The following is a 21,473-nucleotide window of genomic DNA, read 5'->3' as shown; positions in this document are numbered from 1 at the left end:
TGTCAACAGGGGATTGTTGCTTTGAAGTGTGTGAGCCTGTCAGTGGGAACTTTACTCAGTCACACATGAGCACTGGATGCGTGTGCCATCCAGAATGTTATTGTAGAGCAGTGAATGAGTTTATTTAAAAAAAAAAAAAAGAAAAGAAAGAAAAAAAAGGTTCTCTGTTTTTGCTGTTTGTTCTTGAGTTTTATATAGATTTGAAGTTATTGTTATGGAAGGGACTGTCTCCTTGTTGTGGTAAGGAGTTTGTTGTTTTGCCCGGTTGTTGTTGTTTGTGACAGGCCTAACTATTTCATCTTAGTTTAATATCTTAGTAAAATGTTATTTGACTGTCTAATGAGACAAGTGTTATTTTGTTGTTTGCTAAAACTTTGATGATTGATGATGATCTATAATGTTATATTCCTTCTCCCCCCCTGAGGGATTGCCACCTTATTGTGGTCAGGGGGTTTGCGTACCTCAGTGACCTTAAGAGCTGTACCAGCAGGAGCTTTAGTTTCTGGTGGAAAACCCAAGCTGGACAGGTGTTAGGTTAGAGACCAAACAAAGTGCAATCCATTTCTTCACTCTCATCAACAACAATAACAACAAAGAAAGCTGAAGCACGATGTGCACGCATGAAGCCCCATTCACATTTCTGCCTGCCCCCTCATGTATGCATTCTTATAGACGGCCTTGGGAGAGAGTAGTATTGCAGGTCAGTATGTCAGGGTTGGAATAGGTAACATACTAATTAGCGAACTAACTAGCTTTGTTTTAAAAGCCGACATGAACCGGAGACCTGTCTAAGGACCAGGTTCTGTCTAAGGGCACATTCACATCAGCCTTTTCGATTTGAATCCGAGTCCGTTTGCTCGGAAAGTCCGCTTCGTTTGGGGAAACATGAATGCACCAAATGAATTCTAATTCAGATCAAAGAAGCAGACTTGGCCTGCCTACAAACCTGGTCCGCCTGCAAATCCAATGCAAACTAACCAAATACAGGAAGCGGACAATAAAAATTTTACTTTAAACATTTATACTGATGCACATGGTAGACCCACTTAGCAACATTACAGCTACATTTAGCAGTTTTTCAGACCCTTGAGTCTATTTTAAGAAAAAACGAATATTAATAAATTTAGCAAGTTTGGTGGTTTTGAAGACTTTTAGTGAGTAATATTAAAACAATGTTTGGTGTACTGTTCTCCCTTAGCAGCAGCAGCTGTGTAGCCCCCCTCCCCAGTCCAGAAGAAGACGCTAGAAGCTTGGTCCACACAGCTTCAAGCTGCAGTCAGAACAGGAGGAGATCACCTTGACTCTGTGACTACTCTGTGACTCTGGTTTACTGTCAGAATATCTGTTAATGAACAATGCGGATAAAAATAATTTTAAAAGTTAAAATTACTGTAACATGTTGTAGACTAGAGAACAGCTGCAGTTGTTGGCTAAAGCATATAAAATGGCACTTAGATATTTTGTATTTCTTTCTTATTGTTTTAAAACTGCTTGCTTTTTTTTGAGAATTTAATAGAGCTGAGGTTATAATATTGTTGTCTGTGTCTATTATTTGATTTTATCATCCACTACATCCATTTAAATATATAAAAAGTAGCTTTTTAGGTCCAATGTTGTTATGCAATTAAAATGTGATTAGTTGAAATTAATTACAGAGCCTGTGATGAATTACATTTTTTTTTTTGGTCCAGTCCCACTAATATAAAGTACAACTGCAGAACTTTTGCATATTTTGTCAGTTATTTATCCCCTAGCATTGATTCAGCATCCATCTTGCTTTCTACCCATACTCTGAGCTCTTAGTCAATAAAAGACAGCCTTAATCAGTATTTTGGTTTTTATCTCCATTTATGTCCATTTGTTTCTTCTCTTCCTACAATATTATATTTTCTGGTATTTCTTTACCGAGTCAGCCACAGTGTGATGTGAAAAAGCCAATTGGTTTATATAATTTGGAAGTGTGTTACAGTGGGTTAAGGGAAACGCAGCTGCAATGTCATGCAAGATTTTTTTCCCAACTGAATCTAACAATTCTAAGAAACCAAACACTGTAATAATCTACAAAATCAAGACAGCAGAATACTTAAAAATCTGGCGTGAATTTTTTTCTAACACCAAATAACTAATCCAGAGGAAAAAAAAACAACTTTTTTTGGAGAACTTAAGTATTCAACACAAAAAGATTTTCACAACAATCAAATCATTTGAAAAACTGTAAGGATTTTTAGAGTGAAATCATGAGCCTAAATAAAAAATATTAAAAAATTTGCACATTTTTTCATTTTTTATTGATAAATTCAGATAAAATATGTTCTTCCTTCCTCCCTACTTTCTTTCGTTTAAGACCTTACACCAAAAACATTACAAAATTATCTCATTAGTTATTTCTTCTGTAATTTTATTCTTTATTTTCCATTCAAACATCCCCCGTTTTGTTGTTTTTAAATGTCCTCAACTATGAAAAACATTTTTTTTTTCAGTGTTTGCACTTCACTTCCGGCTTCTGAGTGGTAATATTAGTGCTTTATGCTGAAGGGACCAGCTTAGTTTCCTGTTCTTCTCTCCTTCATCCTCAGCAACTTCACGTGGCGTGAAGGTGCGTGACGGGGCGAGCAGCCAGGCAGGAGGAGCAGAACGGTGAGTGAGGGGCGTCCTGACAGCAGCAGCAGCAGCAGTAGGAGGAGGAGGAGGTGAAGAACCTGTTCACCAACTTTTCACCAGTTTCACCGACTTCTTCTGCAGCTCCAGACAACACTCCGCGAGAAAGTTTTTTCTCTGAGCGAGTCATCATCACCAAGCAGCGACAACAATACCTTTGAGTGGGAAGTTTTTGGCCCCTTGGAGATGTCCGGATCGTTCTGTAAAAGCTTGTACCCGTTCAGCGGGGACCAGCACCAGCAGGGACTGGGCTTTGAAGCGGGGGAGATTATAAAGGTGGTCCAGGCTCTACCCGGAGGCTGGTGGGAGGGAGAGAAGGATGGAGCCAGGGGATGGTTCCCATCAAGTTATGTGCAAGTCCTGGAGGTAAGAAGTCTATATGAATAAATGCATTAAAACATGCTTTAAGTTCCATTAATATTTACAGTAGATGTATTCTGTCTTTCTTGCCTTCACACACACATACTTTGGTTTGGACAGACACACACACTTTAGGAGAAAGAAAGCATTGAGTGATGCTGGAATAAATAGTTTTCCCGTGCTGTGCTTATCAAATTAACTCCAAACTTCCCAGCGGTCTGCGGGACGCGCGCGCTTCCTCATTCCAGTCATTCCACCTCAGGTCTCCTCTTTGTGCGCGTGAGTGCTCCTCGTGGTTAAACCCCTCTACGCCCCCCTCCCTCGTCAAACACACACATTCTTATTTACTCATCCTCATTTCACTGAGGAGTTAAGCAACCCTGCTGCTTCAGGTCACACCAGAAACGCCACTGGAGTTGAACTGGAGTTGCGATGGTGATAGTGGAGAAGTTCCTGACACCACCCAGACATCTGACGTTGAGCTTGAAGCCCCAGCATTCCCAGCTCTGGCACCCTTCTTTTTAACCACATCCCCACCCAGACTGGGAGAGGGCACATGGGGAAACATGATTAGTGACAGAGTGACAGCAGAGCGGTGCAGCTTCATTCCAGGCGTGTGCTGATGTAGACAAAACAACCGCCCTCATCCTCACTTCAGGAATGGAGGTTACGGGCGGGGCTGCAAGATTCCTCCTTTAGGACACTTTCATCAGACTTTGCTTTGGGTTTTAAAGCTGCAGTCTGAGGGATAGCACACCTCTTTGTTCACAGGTATATCTGTATCTGACTTTACCAGTAATACTGGCTAACCTGTGTGTTGGCTCACAAGAATGCTGCATGGTGGTGACACCGGAAATGTTAGGTGGTGTCTCATCCTCTTGTGTTGTGAAGGATTTTGTGAAAGTCGACCTACGCGTGTTAAAGAACTCCCATCAGTCGTCTCCAAGTGGAAAATGTCATTTTCTGGTTGTACTGATATTTGTTTCATAGAAGGAAGCATGTTTGCAGGTGGGGTGGTGCATTATCTTTCCCATGTTGCTACGTCTGGTGACAATTTTATGTCTAAAGGATTTAAGTAAGTGTTTGCTCCACATCCAACCAAACCTCTTCTTGACCAGAATCTTCTGTACAGGAGGCAGCATGAGATATGTTCAGACCATGCAGCATTGCAGGCATCTGCATTTAACCCAAACAAAGTTACAATCCCAAGCAGTTATATGGAATTTAAGTAAAACACGAGAAGAGCACTGTCCACTTTAGAGCCTCGACTAATGGCTTCACTTTAAACAAAACCACACAAACAAGGTTTCATATGAAAGCAGATATTCAACGTATTATGACGTCTGTCTCGTCACTGTGGGTCAAAACTCTGGCAGCTAGAAGCCACAATCAGAAACTGTGTCTTCTAACAGCTCTAAAAACTGAGGATTTGGTGCCTCTGACTTTATCTTAGTTTGAATTGAATCATGGTTTCCATGGAGATGAAGGGGGTTTTATAGAAAAGTATTTTCTCTTTCTATCATAAAACTATTTTCAGCTTCTTTCTGGCTCCTCATGGTGGTTCTCAGGTGAATTTGGGGTCTATTCATGGATTCTCCTGACTCTGACCATTGATAGTGATAGTGCTGACCAATCGGCTTCCTGAGACATTTACCTGTGTAATACCTGCATTAAATCTTCTTTAACTTCTACGTTTAGCTTCCTCATCAAACATGACTCTACTCATTCCTAGATGAACTGGGCTTCTATCTTCTGGTTTCACTGAAAGTAAATTGGATTTCTTTTTGAATGAAACTGCTGTTATCTCACGAGCTTGCTGTAGACATCAAGATTTTACGTACAGTGCTTGTAGTTGTGGAGATACACTGCATTTTTGGGTGGCAGGAGGCAGAAAAAAAGTTTTGTCAGGAAAAGGTTGAAGCAAAATTATCTCCAGACAAAAGACAGCTGCTTTCTTTTGTCTCATCATGGTTCACCCCATCATCTGCTACAGCTTCACCTCCTGGACCTTTTCTGCCCATTTTATCACTCAAAATCTCCAATAACACCACTGCTCTGCTGCATGGTTAGTGGTGCAGCAGTGAAAAAAGGTCCCCATCCATCCATCCATCCATCCATCCATCCATCCATCCATCTTTACCTCTGTCAAGGAGGTTATATTTTTAGCTGCATTTATCTGTTTGTCTGTTTGTTTGCTTGTGTTCAAGATCTCAAAACTTTATTAACAGATTTCATGAAATTTGAACTGATTGAATTTTGGTGGTGATTCGGATCACCGTTTGGATTCAGGAATATTTTAAATCTAAAGGTTCATTCAAGGTGGCACTGTTTGGTCACCTTAAAAGAAACTCTGGTCCTCTTCCATGTCTAGTACGGCTTGGTTGGAATAACATGGTGCACTCTGGTGAGGCCCAAAGATGTAAACTCTGGTCTTCTAGCTTGCTGTCTCTCCTCCTGCTCAAACTGGGCAAAAAATGGGTTGGATTTAAACAACAAAGTAAAACAGAAGCTCAAAACTTTTGCTTGTTCTTGCTCCATTGTTTACACATGCGAATGAGCTGGAGGAAGGGGGAGGACATCGGTTTTTGGTCCTGGTCATGATTGATTTTGGGGAATATTGCCTCTATGGAACAGTTGTTGTAAAGGTGTGAAACTTTTGTTCTTCTTCGCCCATTCCAGTCGCCTGGACTATCTTGGTGTGAATGTGCCCTTCGAAATGCACCTCTCCAGCAGGAGGCATCTTCATTAGTAGTCCTGATCAAGGATCCCCAACCTTGGTCCTCGAGGACCAATGTCCTGCAGGTTTTCCAAGTGATCCTGCTGGAAGACACCTGACTCAGACTCAGACAAGCTCTGCACATCCCCGCTAAATACACATTCATTTTAATCAGTTGTGGTGCACATTTGGAAGACCTTCAGGATACTGGTCCTTGAGGACCAGGATTGGGGATCCCTGATCCAGATTACCTCAACTGGACACAAAGGAACATAGACTTTACTCTGAGTTCCCACCGCTGCTGAAACACGAGCGAGCCTGTGCACCTCATGCTTCATGTTTCACCGGACTTTTGAGGAACACCCTAAATATTTAAGCTTCTTTACATAAAAGTGAGAGTGAACCAGCAGTTTGCTTTATGTTCTTGGAATACATAAATATCTGTGTATGTTATGGCCACCAAGATTCCACTATGCAATAAAAAAAAGCAGATGATGGAGGATGTACATAAAAACAACAAATGACCAGTTAGAAGCGGTCTGCGCTTTACTCTGCACCCTCGGCAGGTAGAAAACCCTGATGCAACGCCAGATAAACTAAGTTGTTTTGAGAAATGACAACACTTTTTTATCTGATCCAAAGTGTGACTTTTTGCACTTTTATGTGAGCTCACAGACGCAATGGCAAGTTTTCAGCTGCTGTTGAATGTTTGTGGTTTTGTGGGTATAAAATCTAACCACCGATCTACCTTTCCTGTCACCCTGCACTGTTCTCTGCTCTGAAGCTGAACAGTCTGAAAGTGGAAAAAGCAATACAACTGCAGTTACTCACTGATTGATTTTTTGGGGGTTTTTTCTTTGTAAGTTTTGCAGCATTAACAATGTTTTTCCCTGTTTTATTTTTTTTTTTTATATAAGTCAGTTAATAATGGCAACAGTAGATATAACTACCAAATGTTTTTTCAATTTATTTGTGTTTACAAGACCGGAAAAAAAAAGAATAGATATTACAGTAAGTTTGGAGTTGTAAGACCCCCACCCCCAGCTGAGTGACGCATATTGAAACTCAACGTGGTTTTTTTATGTTCCTATGTGTTGATGAGACGTGTTGTTAAGGATGTATGGTGGCAAACTGAAATGACTGAAAGTAAAAGCAGAAGTGAAATAAAACACTCATTCATTCCCTCAGTATGGAATATTTTATTTAATTTTTTGCCACAATCTCAGAAACGTCACTGTCAGTGTAGTAAATAATCCTAAAACCAACATTATCCACATTAATCATGCAGACCAGGGTTGGTGTGACTGGCACAGTCGACATTGGAGCTGTGATCTGTCTTTGTTGTCCTCCTTGGCATTGTGGCTTTGCTCTACAAGCAGCTCCATTGTTCTTAGCATAATGAAGCATTCACGCTCTCATTTTGCTCTTTCTTACAGAGCAATGCTTCATTCTGCCGTAAGATTCAAAGTAAATATTCAATTTTACTTCTTTAAAAGCAAATGTTGAAATTGAAGCAATGAAACGTGACTTTGGTTGGGACACGCAGAATTTTAGGCAGGACTCGCAGTTTCGCTTATATTTAGCTTTTTAACGTTAGCACATGCTAACAAACTGTAAAAAAGCAAAAGATATGGATGGGAATCAAAAACTGTTTGCATTCAGAGAGCAGTTCCAAATTTTGGACAAACGTGTGCGTCTGTTGCAGGAAGATGCGATCCAGATCTTGGCTACATTTCATTAAAACCAGGACAATGCCTCAAGCTCCGCTGTCTGTTTTAGAAGGTGTGAATGTTTTAAAGAATCATGATATAAGGCCAGGTCTTTATTAGTTGTGCTTCTAAACTTTAGAGAGGCTTGCTACTTTTTGCCTTGTCTCCAATTGTCATGCTAAGCTAAGCTAAGCTAAGCTAACTCCTATGCACCTTTGGTTTTGCTCTGAATGGTTCAACATAACACATGAAAAAATGTCTACAGGTCTTTCATACTAAATATATCTTGTTTTTGATAAGTTTTGTTTTTCTTTTTACTCTGTTTCTGTCATAGACTTACACAAAGATTTATGGTGTGTTCAGACCAAACGCGTTTTGAGCGTCAAAAAACGCTCAAAACGCTCGACGCTGGTCACTAAACTACCACGTTTGTGTCCGACGCCCAAAACGCTCCTGACATTCCTGCCACGTTTGCCGCTTGTCTGGAGCGAGCGGCAAACGCGGTGGAAAAGAGAGGGGGAAAGGCAGAGCTTTCCTTCCGGCCAGTTTGAATGATGGCGGTGCAATAGAAAGAGCGGCATGGTCTTATTTAATAAATAAAGCTAGAGAACATCGTCGTAGGGGAGTGATAGTCACTGTTAATGCAACAAGACACCCCCCCAAAGCGTCGTATCCAATGCTACGTATCCAGCTACGTTGCCAAATCAGTAACATTCAGCTTTTCAGCAAGGAATGGTTATCCTAAATATTGCATGGAGTAATGGCATTCTTATGCAACAGTATATGGTGAAAATACAATAATTCCTCCAGAATGTGGGGGTTTCTTTTTCAGTATATATACGGAGCTATTGACGGAGCAGCTCTTTGGTGGAGTTTGGTGCAACTGAAATGAGCCAAAACTGGCAACCCTGGTAGGATCAGTTTAGGGCCGTTAGAACAGCAAAGTTTCTGCAAGCAGCCTGCAGCTCTTGGTTGGTTGAGGATCATTATGACTTGTTTAGATAGCATTATCAGAAAACCAGTGGCTGCTTCACAAGCTGCAAGTGAGCCGCATGCAATGAGGAACGCTGTCGTAGGGCGTCTCAGCCCCATGTCTGGGTTCACCACAGAAATCCTCCAGGAGCTGCGAGCTGATCACTCTGATTGGTTGACGCCCCGCGTCAAGCGGCCAGAGTTCAGATTTTCCATCTCAGGCTTTTGATGCGCGTTAAGCTTAAATAACTTCTTAAATTTTTGGCGCTCAAAATGTGACGCGAGAAAGCTCGGCGCCCCCTTGCTGCGCCTCCACATAGACTTCACATGTAAACCTGCTGCTCTTGACGCTCAAAATGTGTTTGGTCTGAACACACTGTTAGGTATAACCTTTCACTTTCTTTCTGACAGATCATCACACATGCAGTTGGAGTCAAAATTAGTTCGAAGTTTTTTCTGGAACATCAAGGAAATGGTACTGAAGCAACATTAGCCTCAGCTAATTTTCATTTTGCTTCCAGTGGTAATTCTAAGCAATGCTAAGCTAAGCTAACCAAACTAAATTGTAACAGTCCATCAACTGACATTTACTAGCACTTATTACACACCTAGTTATATGACTAGGGACAGCATAATACAAACAAAAAACTTCTCTAGAGGTCTATGCATGCATGCATCCATCAGCCTAGTCTCTGAAACAGAAACTGTTTGGGTTTTGGTTTGATAAAAAAAAACTTTTATTTTTGTCGTGGTCAATTTGGAGTTTCTTTCCAAACACTGATACACAGACACTGGTATAAAACTGCATCTTATGCGATTAACAGTGTATGAAGCACTTCAGCAGCACAATGTGTTGCCATGGTAATGGTAACAACAGGTCCAGAGCATCCTGCATCACAGTTGCCATGAATCAAGCTAGAGTTTGGCTCATTAGTGCTCACTGTTCATCTACTGGAGAGGAAATGAGGGGAACCGTGAGTCAAAGCAGTAATGAAGACTTGTTTTTTGTGGTTACAGACTCAATGATGTCACCCTGTGGAGTTCAGTCGAGAATATTGTCCAAAACAGTCGAGAGAGCTCTCATCGGCGAACAGCATTAATTCAATCATTCAGTCAACCTGCTAGCTTGAAAGCAATTTGTCAGCCTCCCTGTGGTGTTTGGAGTAGTCATCAGTTTTTCAGGCTGCTGTTTTAAAAGTAATGAAGCTCTTAGAGGCTGAGTCCAGCTCTGTTTTTGTTTCTCCTTCGTTCCATGGAGAAATGTCTTATTGCTGTGTTTCTAACTCCTGCTTTATGTGATTCAGGGGTTTTATTACCTTATTAACTTGTATCCACCCCCCCACCCCTCTCTCTTTTACTCACAGCACAATATCTCCAGTCCTCATACACGGGTCCTTAAAAGATGAAATTTCTTGGACTTAAAGCAAAAAAAAAAACAACAAAAAAACGGTTGATGTAATTTGAGAGTTTTAAAACAAACACACTAAGACTTGAATGTTGTTTTTCCAGGTCCATAAATAACAGCATATTTATATTGCAATGCTGATATCTCTGGTAATAGCGCTGAAATGGAGGACTGGCAGAGTTTAACTTTCTCTGACTGCCATCTGGTTGCTACTTTTCTCTGAGTCAATAGAAGCAGGTTTCTTAAAGCCTCTTGGCAGTATACAGTCATTAGATCCTTGGTTCTGGGCTGTGTGACTGAAGCCAAACAAAGCATAAAGACTGCTTCAGCTGTTACAGATAAATGGTTTTCTGGGAGTCGCTGGTTAACTTTTTATATGATGCTCCATTAAGACTAGGAAAACTTATAATGAGTAGATCTTAAATTCACTTTGGGGCAATCTGATGAGAATGTTTATTCACTTCCAGATTCATAGATGCATAAATATGGGTCAATAAATAAACAGATAAATAAAACGAAACACTTTTCTGTGAACATTTTCTGATCTGAGTAAAATGAGCCAATGCCACCTATTTCAAGTATTAAATGACTAATCTGCATTTTCCCACATCAAATATAATATTTTAGATATTCCCAGAGATTTCAATGATTCCTGTAGGTGTATCATTTAGATTATTGAAGGGGAAAAAAATCACAATATTCTTATGATATAACTAATTTAGCCAAAGGGTATTATGTAATGTGTATTATGTGAGTTACAGCAAAAGTATACAGATGGCGTTCTGCTTTAGAAAAACTCTTCATACAAAATGCAATGTACCACTGTTGTCTAAAACTAAATGTATCTTTTTAAGGGCTGCATGAAGGCATAGCAGTTAGCACTGTGGCCTCACAGCAAGAAGGTTGCTGGTTCGAAACCTCGGCTGTGGAGGTTTGAACGGTGGCCTTTCTGTGTGGAGTTTGCATGTTGTTGTGCATGCGTGGTTATTCCAGCTTCCTCCTACCCACAAGTCATGCAGTTACTATTGTTCACTAATCACTTTACATATTTAAGTTGCTTTGCCAAATGGCTAAAGAATAGAATTATTTTTATAGTATTAGTATCATTATCTTCTTATATGTAACCAGGAGGGCACCACCTTCCTCACAGTGTAGAAGAAAAAGAGTAACATGGAATAAAAAAAAAAAAAAAAAGAAGAAGACCTGAATAAATGAACAAATAAAGTAAACTAAACAGAAAACTTCAAATATGTTTTGTGTCAATCAGGTGTAACACAATAATGACAAATAAAAAATGAATTATTTTAATTCAGTGTTTTAAGGTTTGAGACCCCTGGGAGTATTATTGTATTTATTTATTGATCTGTATTTTTTTATGTTATATTATTATTAGACAGAATATTTATGCTTTTATTTCCGACTGGCTTTATATATTAATTGTAAGCCTTTGATTTTGTAGGATATATTTTCCACCTCAGAGGATAAGTAAAGTTTTTATATTTTGATTTTTATTCAAAATCTGATATATACTATATGAAGTACAGTGGTGGAGTACGGTACATAATCCAGGTACTTTATACTTACTGCACATTTTTCAGCAGCTTGCATATTACCAGCTACAATCAGGCTCGGTTCATATCGGTTCATAGTTTTAGTAGAGTACATGATTTAAGACACGGCTTAACAAAGACACCAAAAGACATAAAAAATATGTCCAAAGATGTCTTTTGCAGTTACTGTATATGGAAAGCTGATTTGACTGGGTGCACGCATCAAAATTTGCTCTCTGAGTGCCCACACTGTGCACATCCACCACGTTATGAATGTGCTCCGAGTGCGCACCGACGCACACGCCCAACCAAATCAGCCTTTCACATCAGTCCCAGGACTCAACATTACGCGAGTCCCAAAAGATGAGCCAAGATGCTCCAACCGTGAACTCAGCACTGCCCACTCATGGATGATCTAACTTAACAACTGTAACAACATAAAAGATGCAAGGAAGTAACTTTGAACAAACGTATCCATTTACATGCATATGGAACACAAAACGAAGAAGAAAACTAGTTCATCTATTGGTTAACGCAAGACTACTTTAGTTTCTTGTACATAAAAGCTAAATATGGACCTGCATCTGATCCTGGCGGTCTTGGATTGATCAGATTTCTATCAGAACTTTTACCAAATTCTTCCACATTCTTCAACATTTCTCTTGTCTAGAGCTGCTTTTCATCCAACACCCTTGAAAGCTGTGGTTGCTGAACCCACAATGCACTTTGTTGTGTAATCTGCTTCCTGAATTTGTTCCGCTTGAAGTAGACTAAGATTTGTCTTTGTTGATGGACTGAGTCTACCTCATTGCCATGAGAGTTTTAAGTCCTCTTTCATTTAGAATAAAAGGTAATTCCACTTTAAAGAGATGAAAACTAACAATGGAAACACCCAGTTCCTTTATCATGTAAAAGTTAATTATGCTCTAAGTTAATTCCAGTCGTTCTGCGCATGCTTGTTATCTTGTCCCGTCCCAAAGACGCACATTTTCTGCGCGTATTTTGCCTCCTGTCTCCGGTACTTTATCTTCTTTCTCCTCCACAGCTGCTAAAAAAAAAGGAGCTACTGCTTCAAAATTATCATCAAAATCAAAGCAAAAATGGTTCTTACCATGTGGTATTAGTTACAGGCGAATAAACGTATTTACCATGTAAACCTCCATTTACAATTATTATTTAAATTGTAAACCTGAAGGAGAATACTGTAATTCAGAATGATTCATTTGAATAATTAATTGAGAAAAAACCCCATTATGTAACCTTAGCCAATGAAGAAATGGACAGGATTTGAATCAAAAAGGCTGATGTGAAACAGCTCTTGCATGTCGAGTTGGCCTACGCTACCAGTCTGTGGCCACACTAAATATACCAGTTTATCAGATTAAAACCAGTCAACAGAAACACTTTTCTTTGTTGGCTTTTCAAAAGAGGCAGTGATGGTAAACAGAAACCTCACTAATGCGATGCTGGTGAGATGTAAATGGGAATCTTTCTCTTCGGAGACGGTGAGATGAGTCACAGCAGCAGTGTATGAATGAGGGGGTGAGCCCCTGAAAACGAGTTTTATTCATTGACTTGTTGACTCACACTGGGCCGTAGCCTTTAACAACTGCGTTGAGGCCAGTTTCATGCTCTCATTGCTTTAGGGCTACTTATGACATTTCCATAACAAATCATGAACTCCCCAAGAAGTATTGCAGGATCAACATGGACAAGTTAACATGTAACAGAAGCTTTGCAGCTGGGACATGCCGGGCCCATCAGGAGGTAGACCCTCACCCCCACTCCTGCTATGCATTCACATGGATACTGTGTTCTGGTTACACTTTAGTTTTTTTCTCATCCTCTTGAAGTGATCAGTAATTTGAACTTACTTGAAATATGATATAATGCCCAATTCCAATCTTAGCAATGTTGTTTCCCCTCTCTGTGAAGTACTGTCTCATTATGGCGTAGTCAGGGGAACTACTGTAAGCAATTTGCAACAAGTTGTAAATTATGGAGAACCCCTTCGTCTGCTTAATTCTTGAGTCAGCTGTGTCTGTTATGAAACTGCAGAGGAGAGGGCCAAAAGAGGGGGTTCTTAGCAGCGGTTTGGATGTTGATTTAGACTGGTATAATCCCTGCAGAGGAATGCCCACTGCTGCACGGCCAGGTGTTTCCCCTGCACGCTGGAAAACTAACCGCCCGGCTCCTGTGCTGATGTCATCCTGAAATACAGTCATTTCTCTTCATGGAACGTATTCATTGTGAAATATCAGCTGAATAACTGTGAAGCAGAACCACTAAAAACACTCAGTTAACCACAATCTGCTATTTGTTTTGACAAAGGAAAATAGAGCTGCAAGTTTTCACACATCAGCTGTCACGGAGAATAGAAATAATACCTCAACACCTGGCAACAGGAAATGAAGTCAGATTGCTAAAAAATGACTGGTAATGTGTGCAAGTAAATACGTTTTGCACCAACGGAAGAGTGTTATTACTCCTCTTGCCTGCCTATTGATTGTCAAAATTTTCTTTTACCTGTAGAGCCTTTTATGTGGTGTGCGTTACAGAAACAGGATGAAAAATCAGGCCATTAGTAGTTAGTTGTACTTCTAAACTTTAGAAATACTTCCTGCTTTTCACCTGTTACCAATTGCCGTCCTAAGCTCACCACTTCATTGTGGTTTTACCCTTAAAGGATGAACATAACACACCTGTAAATGTCTTTACAATTTTGTTTAGTTTTTTGATGACCTTTTTTTTTTTTTAATTTACTGTCTGTTTCTTTCATAGACTTTGGCACAAATACGTAGCTTTAAATTTTCTTTCTGAAATATCATCACACATGCAAGTGTAGTCGAAATCAGTTCAAAGTTTTTCTATAAGTTCAATAAATTGATACTAAAGCAACATTAGCTAAGTACTGGTAGCAGGAAACTACTAGCCTGTCTCACCTACAGATTGATTATTGTGAATAAATTCCTGACATTTCTTTGTATGTGTTTTAAAAAAATAAGATTGAGAGGAGCCAGTTGAGGTGGCTCGAGCATCTGGTCATGATTCCTCCTGGAATCATGACCAGATGATTCCCGGGGTCTCCTCCCTGTTGAGGTGCGGGAGGAGACCCTGGGGAAGACCCAGGACACGCTGGAGGGATTATATCTCTCAGCTGGCCTGGGAACGCCTCGGGATCCCCCCGCAGAGTTGGCAAATGTGGCTGGGGAGAGGGAAGTCTGTGCTTCCCTGTTTAGGCTGCTGCCCCCACGACCCGACCCCGGATAAACGGTAGAAAATGAATTGATAAATAGAAGAAAAGGCCATTAACAGTTATTTGTACTTCTAAGCTTTAGAGATGCTAGCTACTTTCCCACTGTTTCCAATAGTAATGCACAGCTCAGTGTTGCCAACATTGCATTTTTGACTATATTAGACTCCTCAAGTTTCCCTTTTTTCTTACAAAAAGCAACTAGTGAAAAACATAGTGTTTTTAGTGTTATAGGAGACTTTTGGAGGAGGTGGCAGTGGCTCAGGAGGTAGGGCTGCTCGATTATGACAAAAATTATAATCGCAATTATTTTGACTGAAATTGAGATCTCGATTCTTTAATACAATTATCCAGAATTTTTAAACAATGCCGTGCGTTAGGGTGTTCTCGACGGTTGAGAGGAGATAAATAACATTGGTAACATTCCTGATGTTATCATAGATACAAGGAAGAAGCATTGAACAGTCTTATTGAGGTGGGCAGGAATGATTTCCTGTAATGGTCCATGTGACAGCGAAGCTCTCATAACGTCATATTATAACCGTCTAATCCACGGTTCCGAGTTGTTTAATCCGCTTTTACCGCTTATATAGGAACTATTTTACGCCTCGATGTACGTTTTATGCCAAACAACCACTGTCAGGCTGCAGCGCGTTTTTCTCGTTCAGCTGTTAAAAGACGGCTGATCTGAACCAGCTGATTAACGCGTTGCTATGGTAACATCCCATAACGGAGGGATATTACAGTGTTTAACTTGCTGAACTCTGTAGACGAAAATTATGGAGCCATTTCTCACTGACAATGGTATAAACTATGTTTAGGTGAACTTCCACAACCTACTGCAGTTATTCTACATTGACCTGCAGCCGGAGCCGACTGAGACTGGCCGCCTGGGAGTGCTTTAGGACGGGAGAGGCTCCCGCTGCTCCTTCCTTACAGTAACTGCAGAACAATATGTGCCTTCAAGTCAGTCGCCAAAACACCAGAAAAGTAACTCCAGTAAAAGTTGCTAGATTTGTCGCTTTTAACAAAAAAAGTCTCCAGATTTAGCGAGAAAGTCGGCAAGTTGGCAACAGTGTCTGAATGAAGCCAAAGCGGCTGTGGGAGGAGTTTACAGCACAGCGCTGCAACGCCAGAGACGCTCGATTAGCAGCTGAAGACAGCAGGAGAGGAAACTGCAGAGAAAATAATAATCACACCCTTTTATTTTTATGATCGTTGAAAACCCAGATCGTAACTGAGATTAAAATCCGATTCATCACCCAGCCCTATCAGGAGGTTGAGGCGATTGTCCACTGGCCTAAAGGTTGGCCCCTTGAATGAATGCAGGAGTTGTCAGGATGGGGATCCGGCCTAAAATGTGCCTAACCCTAACGCTGCCAGTTGTAGTCAGAGCAGGATCAACCAGAGCTACAGGTTGATGCTGCCCTGGCTCACAATGAAAAGTATTTAAAAAGCTGGAACTTGTTGTAGACGCATAATTAAGAATTAAACTACACTTTTTTTTTAAAAACTAAAATTAAAAATCAAGAAAATGCTGAAAAGGGTTTTATGGTCTAAACATATGGTCTAAACATATGTTGTCATTTTGTCAATTAAGTCTCTCACACACCATTATTTCTCTTTACAGCAGTGTCCATTACAACTACATGTACCAGTCTGATTATTGTTTCTTAGACTTGAACACATGCCTTTTTTGATTTGAACTCTCTTTCGTCAGATCGTCACAAATGCAAGTGTAGTTAAAGTCAGTGTAGAGTTGTTTTCTTTAATATCAGGAAGTTGATTTTATCAAATGATGGTGTGGTTTAAAATCAGATAGCTATCGAAACCTGCAATGGTACTAAAGCAGCATTACCGATCATATTGGTTGCAGAAAATTACTAGCCCGGCTAGCCTTTTTATTTATTATCAATAAATTCCTGCCTCTCCTTTTGCATGTGCTTTTCACAAACAAAACATGAAAGGTCTGCTCTTTAATAGCAGTTTTAGGCTTAAACCTAGCTACTTATTTCCTGATTTTCAAAATATTATGCTAAGCTAAACTACAGTAAACTAACCTAATCACGTTCCGATGGTGTTGTTGCTCTTTGTTGACCAAAACTATTGTATCACCACTGTCCCAATGTAAAATGTAAAAAAATAAAGTGAATATGAGGATTTTAAAATGGGGAAAAGCTGATTCTTGCATCCCTGTTTGCAGCTCCATTGACTTTGACATATTACATTTATTAGCACTTATTAATGACCTAGTTCCATTGTAGGGAGATCATTCGATTAATAAAAAAAAACTAAATAAAAAAACTCCACAGGTCTCTCAGATGATTTACGTTGTTTAAATTTTGTTTTGACAGATAGATTTTGACAGAAAGTGGAGTTGCAGTTTTTACATAGTAGGAAGAAATGTTATGGAGAGTAGAAATAATGCCTTATGACACAGCAGCAGGAAAAGATGATGGAGTGCTTGAAAATCACTGGGGATGTGAGCCAGTGATTCAGTTTTGGACTTCCTAAAGTAACTATTAAGATAATTGGACAAATTTTAGGGAGCTATTTTTAAGCCTTCGTTTCTGTGGATCTGTGGAAGTACAGGGAAGCTATTTTTTGTTGTCGTTTAAAAAATAGATTTTTAGGGCGTAATTGCAGTTATTTTTAACTTTGGCTTCAGTTTTCTCCCACTTTAAGTAAAGTTTAAGCAAAATCTTGTGAATGACTCTCTGGAGATCTGTATAAGCACAGTGAGACCTTAGATTTCACAAATATTTTATTTTTCATAAAGGCACTCAGTGACCCATGTGTAGCTGGCTTGTTTTGGTTGAGTTCAGCCAAAGACCACAAACAGCAGTCCTCTTTACTTGCCAACACACAGGATTTGAGGTAATTATGAAGCAGGCTAATTAGTAAGAACGCCCACAAGGAAGCTTTGGTGTGTTGGTAACAGTCACTATCAAGTGTCTGGTCTTCCAGGATGGTTAGTTTAAATGGATGTTATTACAAGTAGTTTGAACACAGCGTACATAACCAAAGTTTCAGAACCACAATAAGGGGGATTAGTGTTTCCTTTCTCTAAACAACCAACTGGTCGAAGCTCGACTGCCCTTACTGGACCGAGTTGGAGTGGAGGTCTCGACCACCTTTCACCAGCTCCTGCACTCTAACTGCATGCTTATCACTGTATTAAATTTTATTGAATTCATTTGATCCATGTGGAGAGATCACAATTAGATTCATTGGAAAAATAGTTCTAAACTAATATTATTTTGTGATAAGAATTAATTGAGTTTGAATTTGATAAATGATTTGATCTATTTGGAATATTTAAATGAGTTTCATTTGAATATATTGGACTGATTTAAAATGGACAGAAGTGGAATTTAGGTCATTGTAATAAACTGGTTTGAATTGGTTTATAATGAATTGGAATTTATGAGCAGGAATTTGCTATATTAGCTATATATGTAAGAAATTGCCACCAACTATTATGACGTATTAAATTAACTTGAATTGGAGTAAACTGGAACACAGGGGATATGAAGTATGAGTTATTTTATATTAAATAGAATTAAATTGAAATTTACAATATAAAAAATACCCCAAACAATAATCAACCTTAATTAAATTAGAACAAAATAAATATGATATTTTGGATTGACTTGGGTTGGACTGAATTGAAATTCATGGTATTATGAACTGGCTTCAACCTTTTGGTTGAGATTTGATGGTAATTCACTGTATTAAGCAAGATGAATAAACATAAATAAACTATAAAAGAATATTGGATTGACTTTACTTATGAATTGGGCCAGTTGAATAAGTGAATTGGGGTACAGTCAGCTGTACCCATACCTGTCAAGTATCCTGTTTTGGCCGGGCAACTCCTCTTTTTTACCCATCTTTCTCGCACCTTTCCTGCTTTGTTATTCTCTCAGAAATTTGCCAGATTATGATATGTGGAGAAAATAAACCGACATAAGGAGACAAATCTCCGCCCCTGAGAAGAATTAACATGCAGCAACCAATGACCCCATATAATAGAACAGAGCTCGGATGTAGTTGATATTGTGAACTGGTGCTGTAGCAAATCTAGCTGCTGTGAATTGCCTAAAGCAGAAATTTACCTGATCAAATCCAAACCTGAAGCAGGTGTTTAATTTGCTTTTACGCTTTAAAGACAAAAAAAAGGAAGAATCTCCATCTTCTTAACACTTTTCTGTACCCACATGTCAAAAGTGTTGTCAAAAAAATTTCAAAAATGCTAAATCCACCATGAAAATCCCAATTTTCTACTATTTCACACATTTATGTCTGATTCATAACTTTTCCTATGATAGGAAGTAGTTCTCATCAGGTCTATGGGGGGAAGTCCAGGTCAAGTGGAAAAACCCAAATCAGTCATTGCAATGCAAGTCTCTCTTGCAGATATTTCTCAACAGTGTTTGCACACAGTCTGAACCACTGGCATGATTGTTTAAGGAGGAGACTTTATCTGTTTAATCCAGACTGTTACACCTTTTGGGCCTCATTTACCTGCAGAATGAAACACACTGGCTGGAATAAAGCCTTGCTAATAACAGGTCAGATGTAGAAATGCACTGGTTTCCAAGGAGAGCTGAGCGAGGCCAGCTCTCAGGGGAAAAAGAGATCAGCTGATGGATATCTGGACTTATCAGATCCAGAGTTCGTAACCCAGCCTATAGAGATAAGATCTGCAACCTGAAGATTTAGGGCACATTCACATCAATATAATTGATTTGAATCTGAGTTCGTTTGTTCAGAAAGTCCGTTTTGTTTGGTGAAACATGAATGCACCAAGTGAATTCTGATTTGGATCAAAGAAGTGGACTTGGTCCGCCTACAAACGCAGGTCTCGGTCCATATCAAGTGGACCAAAAACCGGAAGCAGACAACAAAAAAAGTTCTTTCCTGCATTTGGCGTAGCTTTGCATTGTGGGTAAATACATAGCGATCACGTTAAGGGTCTTGTCTGGTGTTCATACTGCGTCCATTGTTGCAGTGTATTTCTGCAGTATACTTGCATAAGACACAATAAAAACCCAAAACAGCCATAGTTTCATCTCCATGTTTAACTCACAAGTGGAGGAACCAGTTCACGCGGGTCTTGTTCTCTCTTTTGCTAAATACTAGTACAGAAATGTGAATGGGGATATATTATTCTAATGGTTTGGCTCGTTTGACAAAGTGCAGCGGGAACACAACCTCGGTCCACACGGATACATCCCCCTACAACTGAGCCGAGTCCCCAATCAGACAGAGTCTAGTGGACTAACCTGATGTGGATGCACCATTTCAGATGCTTCAGGATTTGTGAGATTCATACAAACTAAAACCAGGGTGGGATGTAGTGGAGCAGGCTTTGTTATCTGTTTTTAAAACACACACAATACTGGCTGTGTGAGCATCTGTACAGTATCTATGGGTTACCTAGTGCATGCTTCAATATGTATGTGTATCCCTTGTCCTCTATGAGCATCTGAAGTATCTCTGCATCTGGGAATGTGGTTTTGCTTCAGGCTCCCACATCTGCCCAAACCAAAATAATGTCTCCCAAATAAAGATATGGTTCACAGCCCCCGTCTCACTCCTTCTCTCTCCCCCTGTCTGACTCTGTCCTCCCCTCAAGGATTGCTTCAGTCTCTCCCTCCTCCTCCTTCACTCGCTCCAGCCATAGCTAAACACATTTTTCCCTTCAGCGCTCGTCTCGCAGCCAAACATACATGTGAGAAAGTTCTCCCCTCCAAACGGGGCCAGGAGGTCAGTGTTACAGTCTCGTTGGAGTCCTGCTGCTAACAGTAATGATGACATGAGCTGGTTTTAATGATTTATGTAGAGATAGTGAGTTTCACGCCCTGATCAATGACTTAGATTGAAATTACGCCCACTTTAATCATACTAAGTCTAGTGGTCTGGTAGGTGTGAATGCAGCCTTTGCATTGAAGACCCACTCATAGATTCACTCCAACATCTGGACCTAGCCAGTACTTCAGACTAACGGCTAAGCAGACAAAGCTTTTTGTGTTTGAATGGCGTTGTTGCTACGTTATTGCGTTAAACAAACTGCGGGTGGTTGTTTGTCTCCATCATGGTCTCGGATGTGTGTAGGACGCCCAACCAGTCTGTCCATTCTCCTCTGACCTCTGACATTAACAAGACACAGACAACCGCTGCTCGCTGGATACTGGACATTCTCTGTGAACCATAGAGATGGCTGTGTGTGAAAATTAATTTCTACAGTCCTTCCTCATTCTGATGCTCAGTTTGAACTTCAGCATGTTGTCTTCACCACGTCTACATAAGTGCTTGCTGTCACGTGATTGGCTGATTAGATATTTGTGTTAATAAGCAGTTGAACAGGTGGTGCTGATAAAGTGTCCGATAAGTGTAAAGGTTCATTTCAATATTTTTTTATGTTACAGTTTTATTCTTATTTCAGTCGCCATGACAGAAAAAGGGAGATGTAACTCCCTACAATCTTGCTGCTGTCTGACTGGTTCAATGAAAAGATATTGTTGATACCTTAAAATACGTCATTATCTATGTGATTTTAATAATGATTCATATTTTATTCACTCTGAATACAGTTATTGCCACTAAAATACTCCGAGTGTACTATTTGCACTGCTGCAGTTCTTCAGAGTCGTATAAAATGTTATAGGTGGCCTCTGGTTCTGGCGCCTCTTCCTCATTTTCAGAATCCTCTTTTCCGTTCAGACATAATTCCAGCTGGAAACTGGACAGCTGCTCTGACAGACCTTGACCTAATACAGTATCCTCTTCCCAAATCCAGATGTTTCCACTGGGGTCACCAAAGGTTAGCTTACAAACATTAGCA

The 21,473-nt window shown here is 39.9% G+C and overlaps 1 protein-coding gene across 1 annotated transcript in view; it reads left to right on the top strand.

Moving 5' to 3' along the window:
- The first annotated feature begins 2,696 nt into the window (after positions 1-2,696).
- Positions 2,697-21,473, top strand: part of gas7b (growth arrest-specific 7b) — an 85,870-nt gene continuing 67,093 nt past the window's right edge. The window contains exon 1 of the mRNA XM_079260402.1: positions 2,697-3,024. Within this exon, the coding sequence (XP_079116528.1) occupies positions 2,845-3,024 (180 nt within the window). The 5' untranslated portion in view covers positions 2,697-2,844. The remainder of the gene's footprint in view (positions 3,025-21,473) is intronic.

This window comes from Telmatherina bonti (genome assembly GCF_933228915.1).
Source record: "Telmatherina bonti genome assembly, chromosome: 21".
Classification (NCBI taxonomy): domain Eukaryota; kingdom Metazoa; phylum Chordata; class Actinopteri; order Atheriniformes; family Telmatherinidae; genus Telmatherina; species Telmatherina bonti.
The sequence above is the reverse complement of the archived record's forward strand: the minus strand, read 5'-3'. Positions and strand labels throughout refer to the sequence as shown.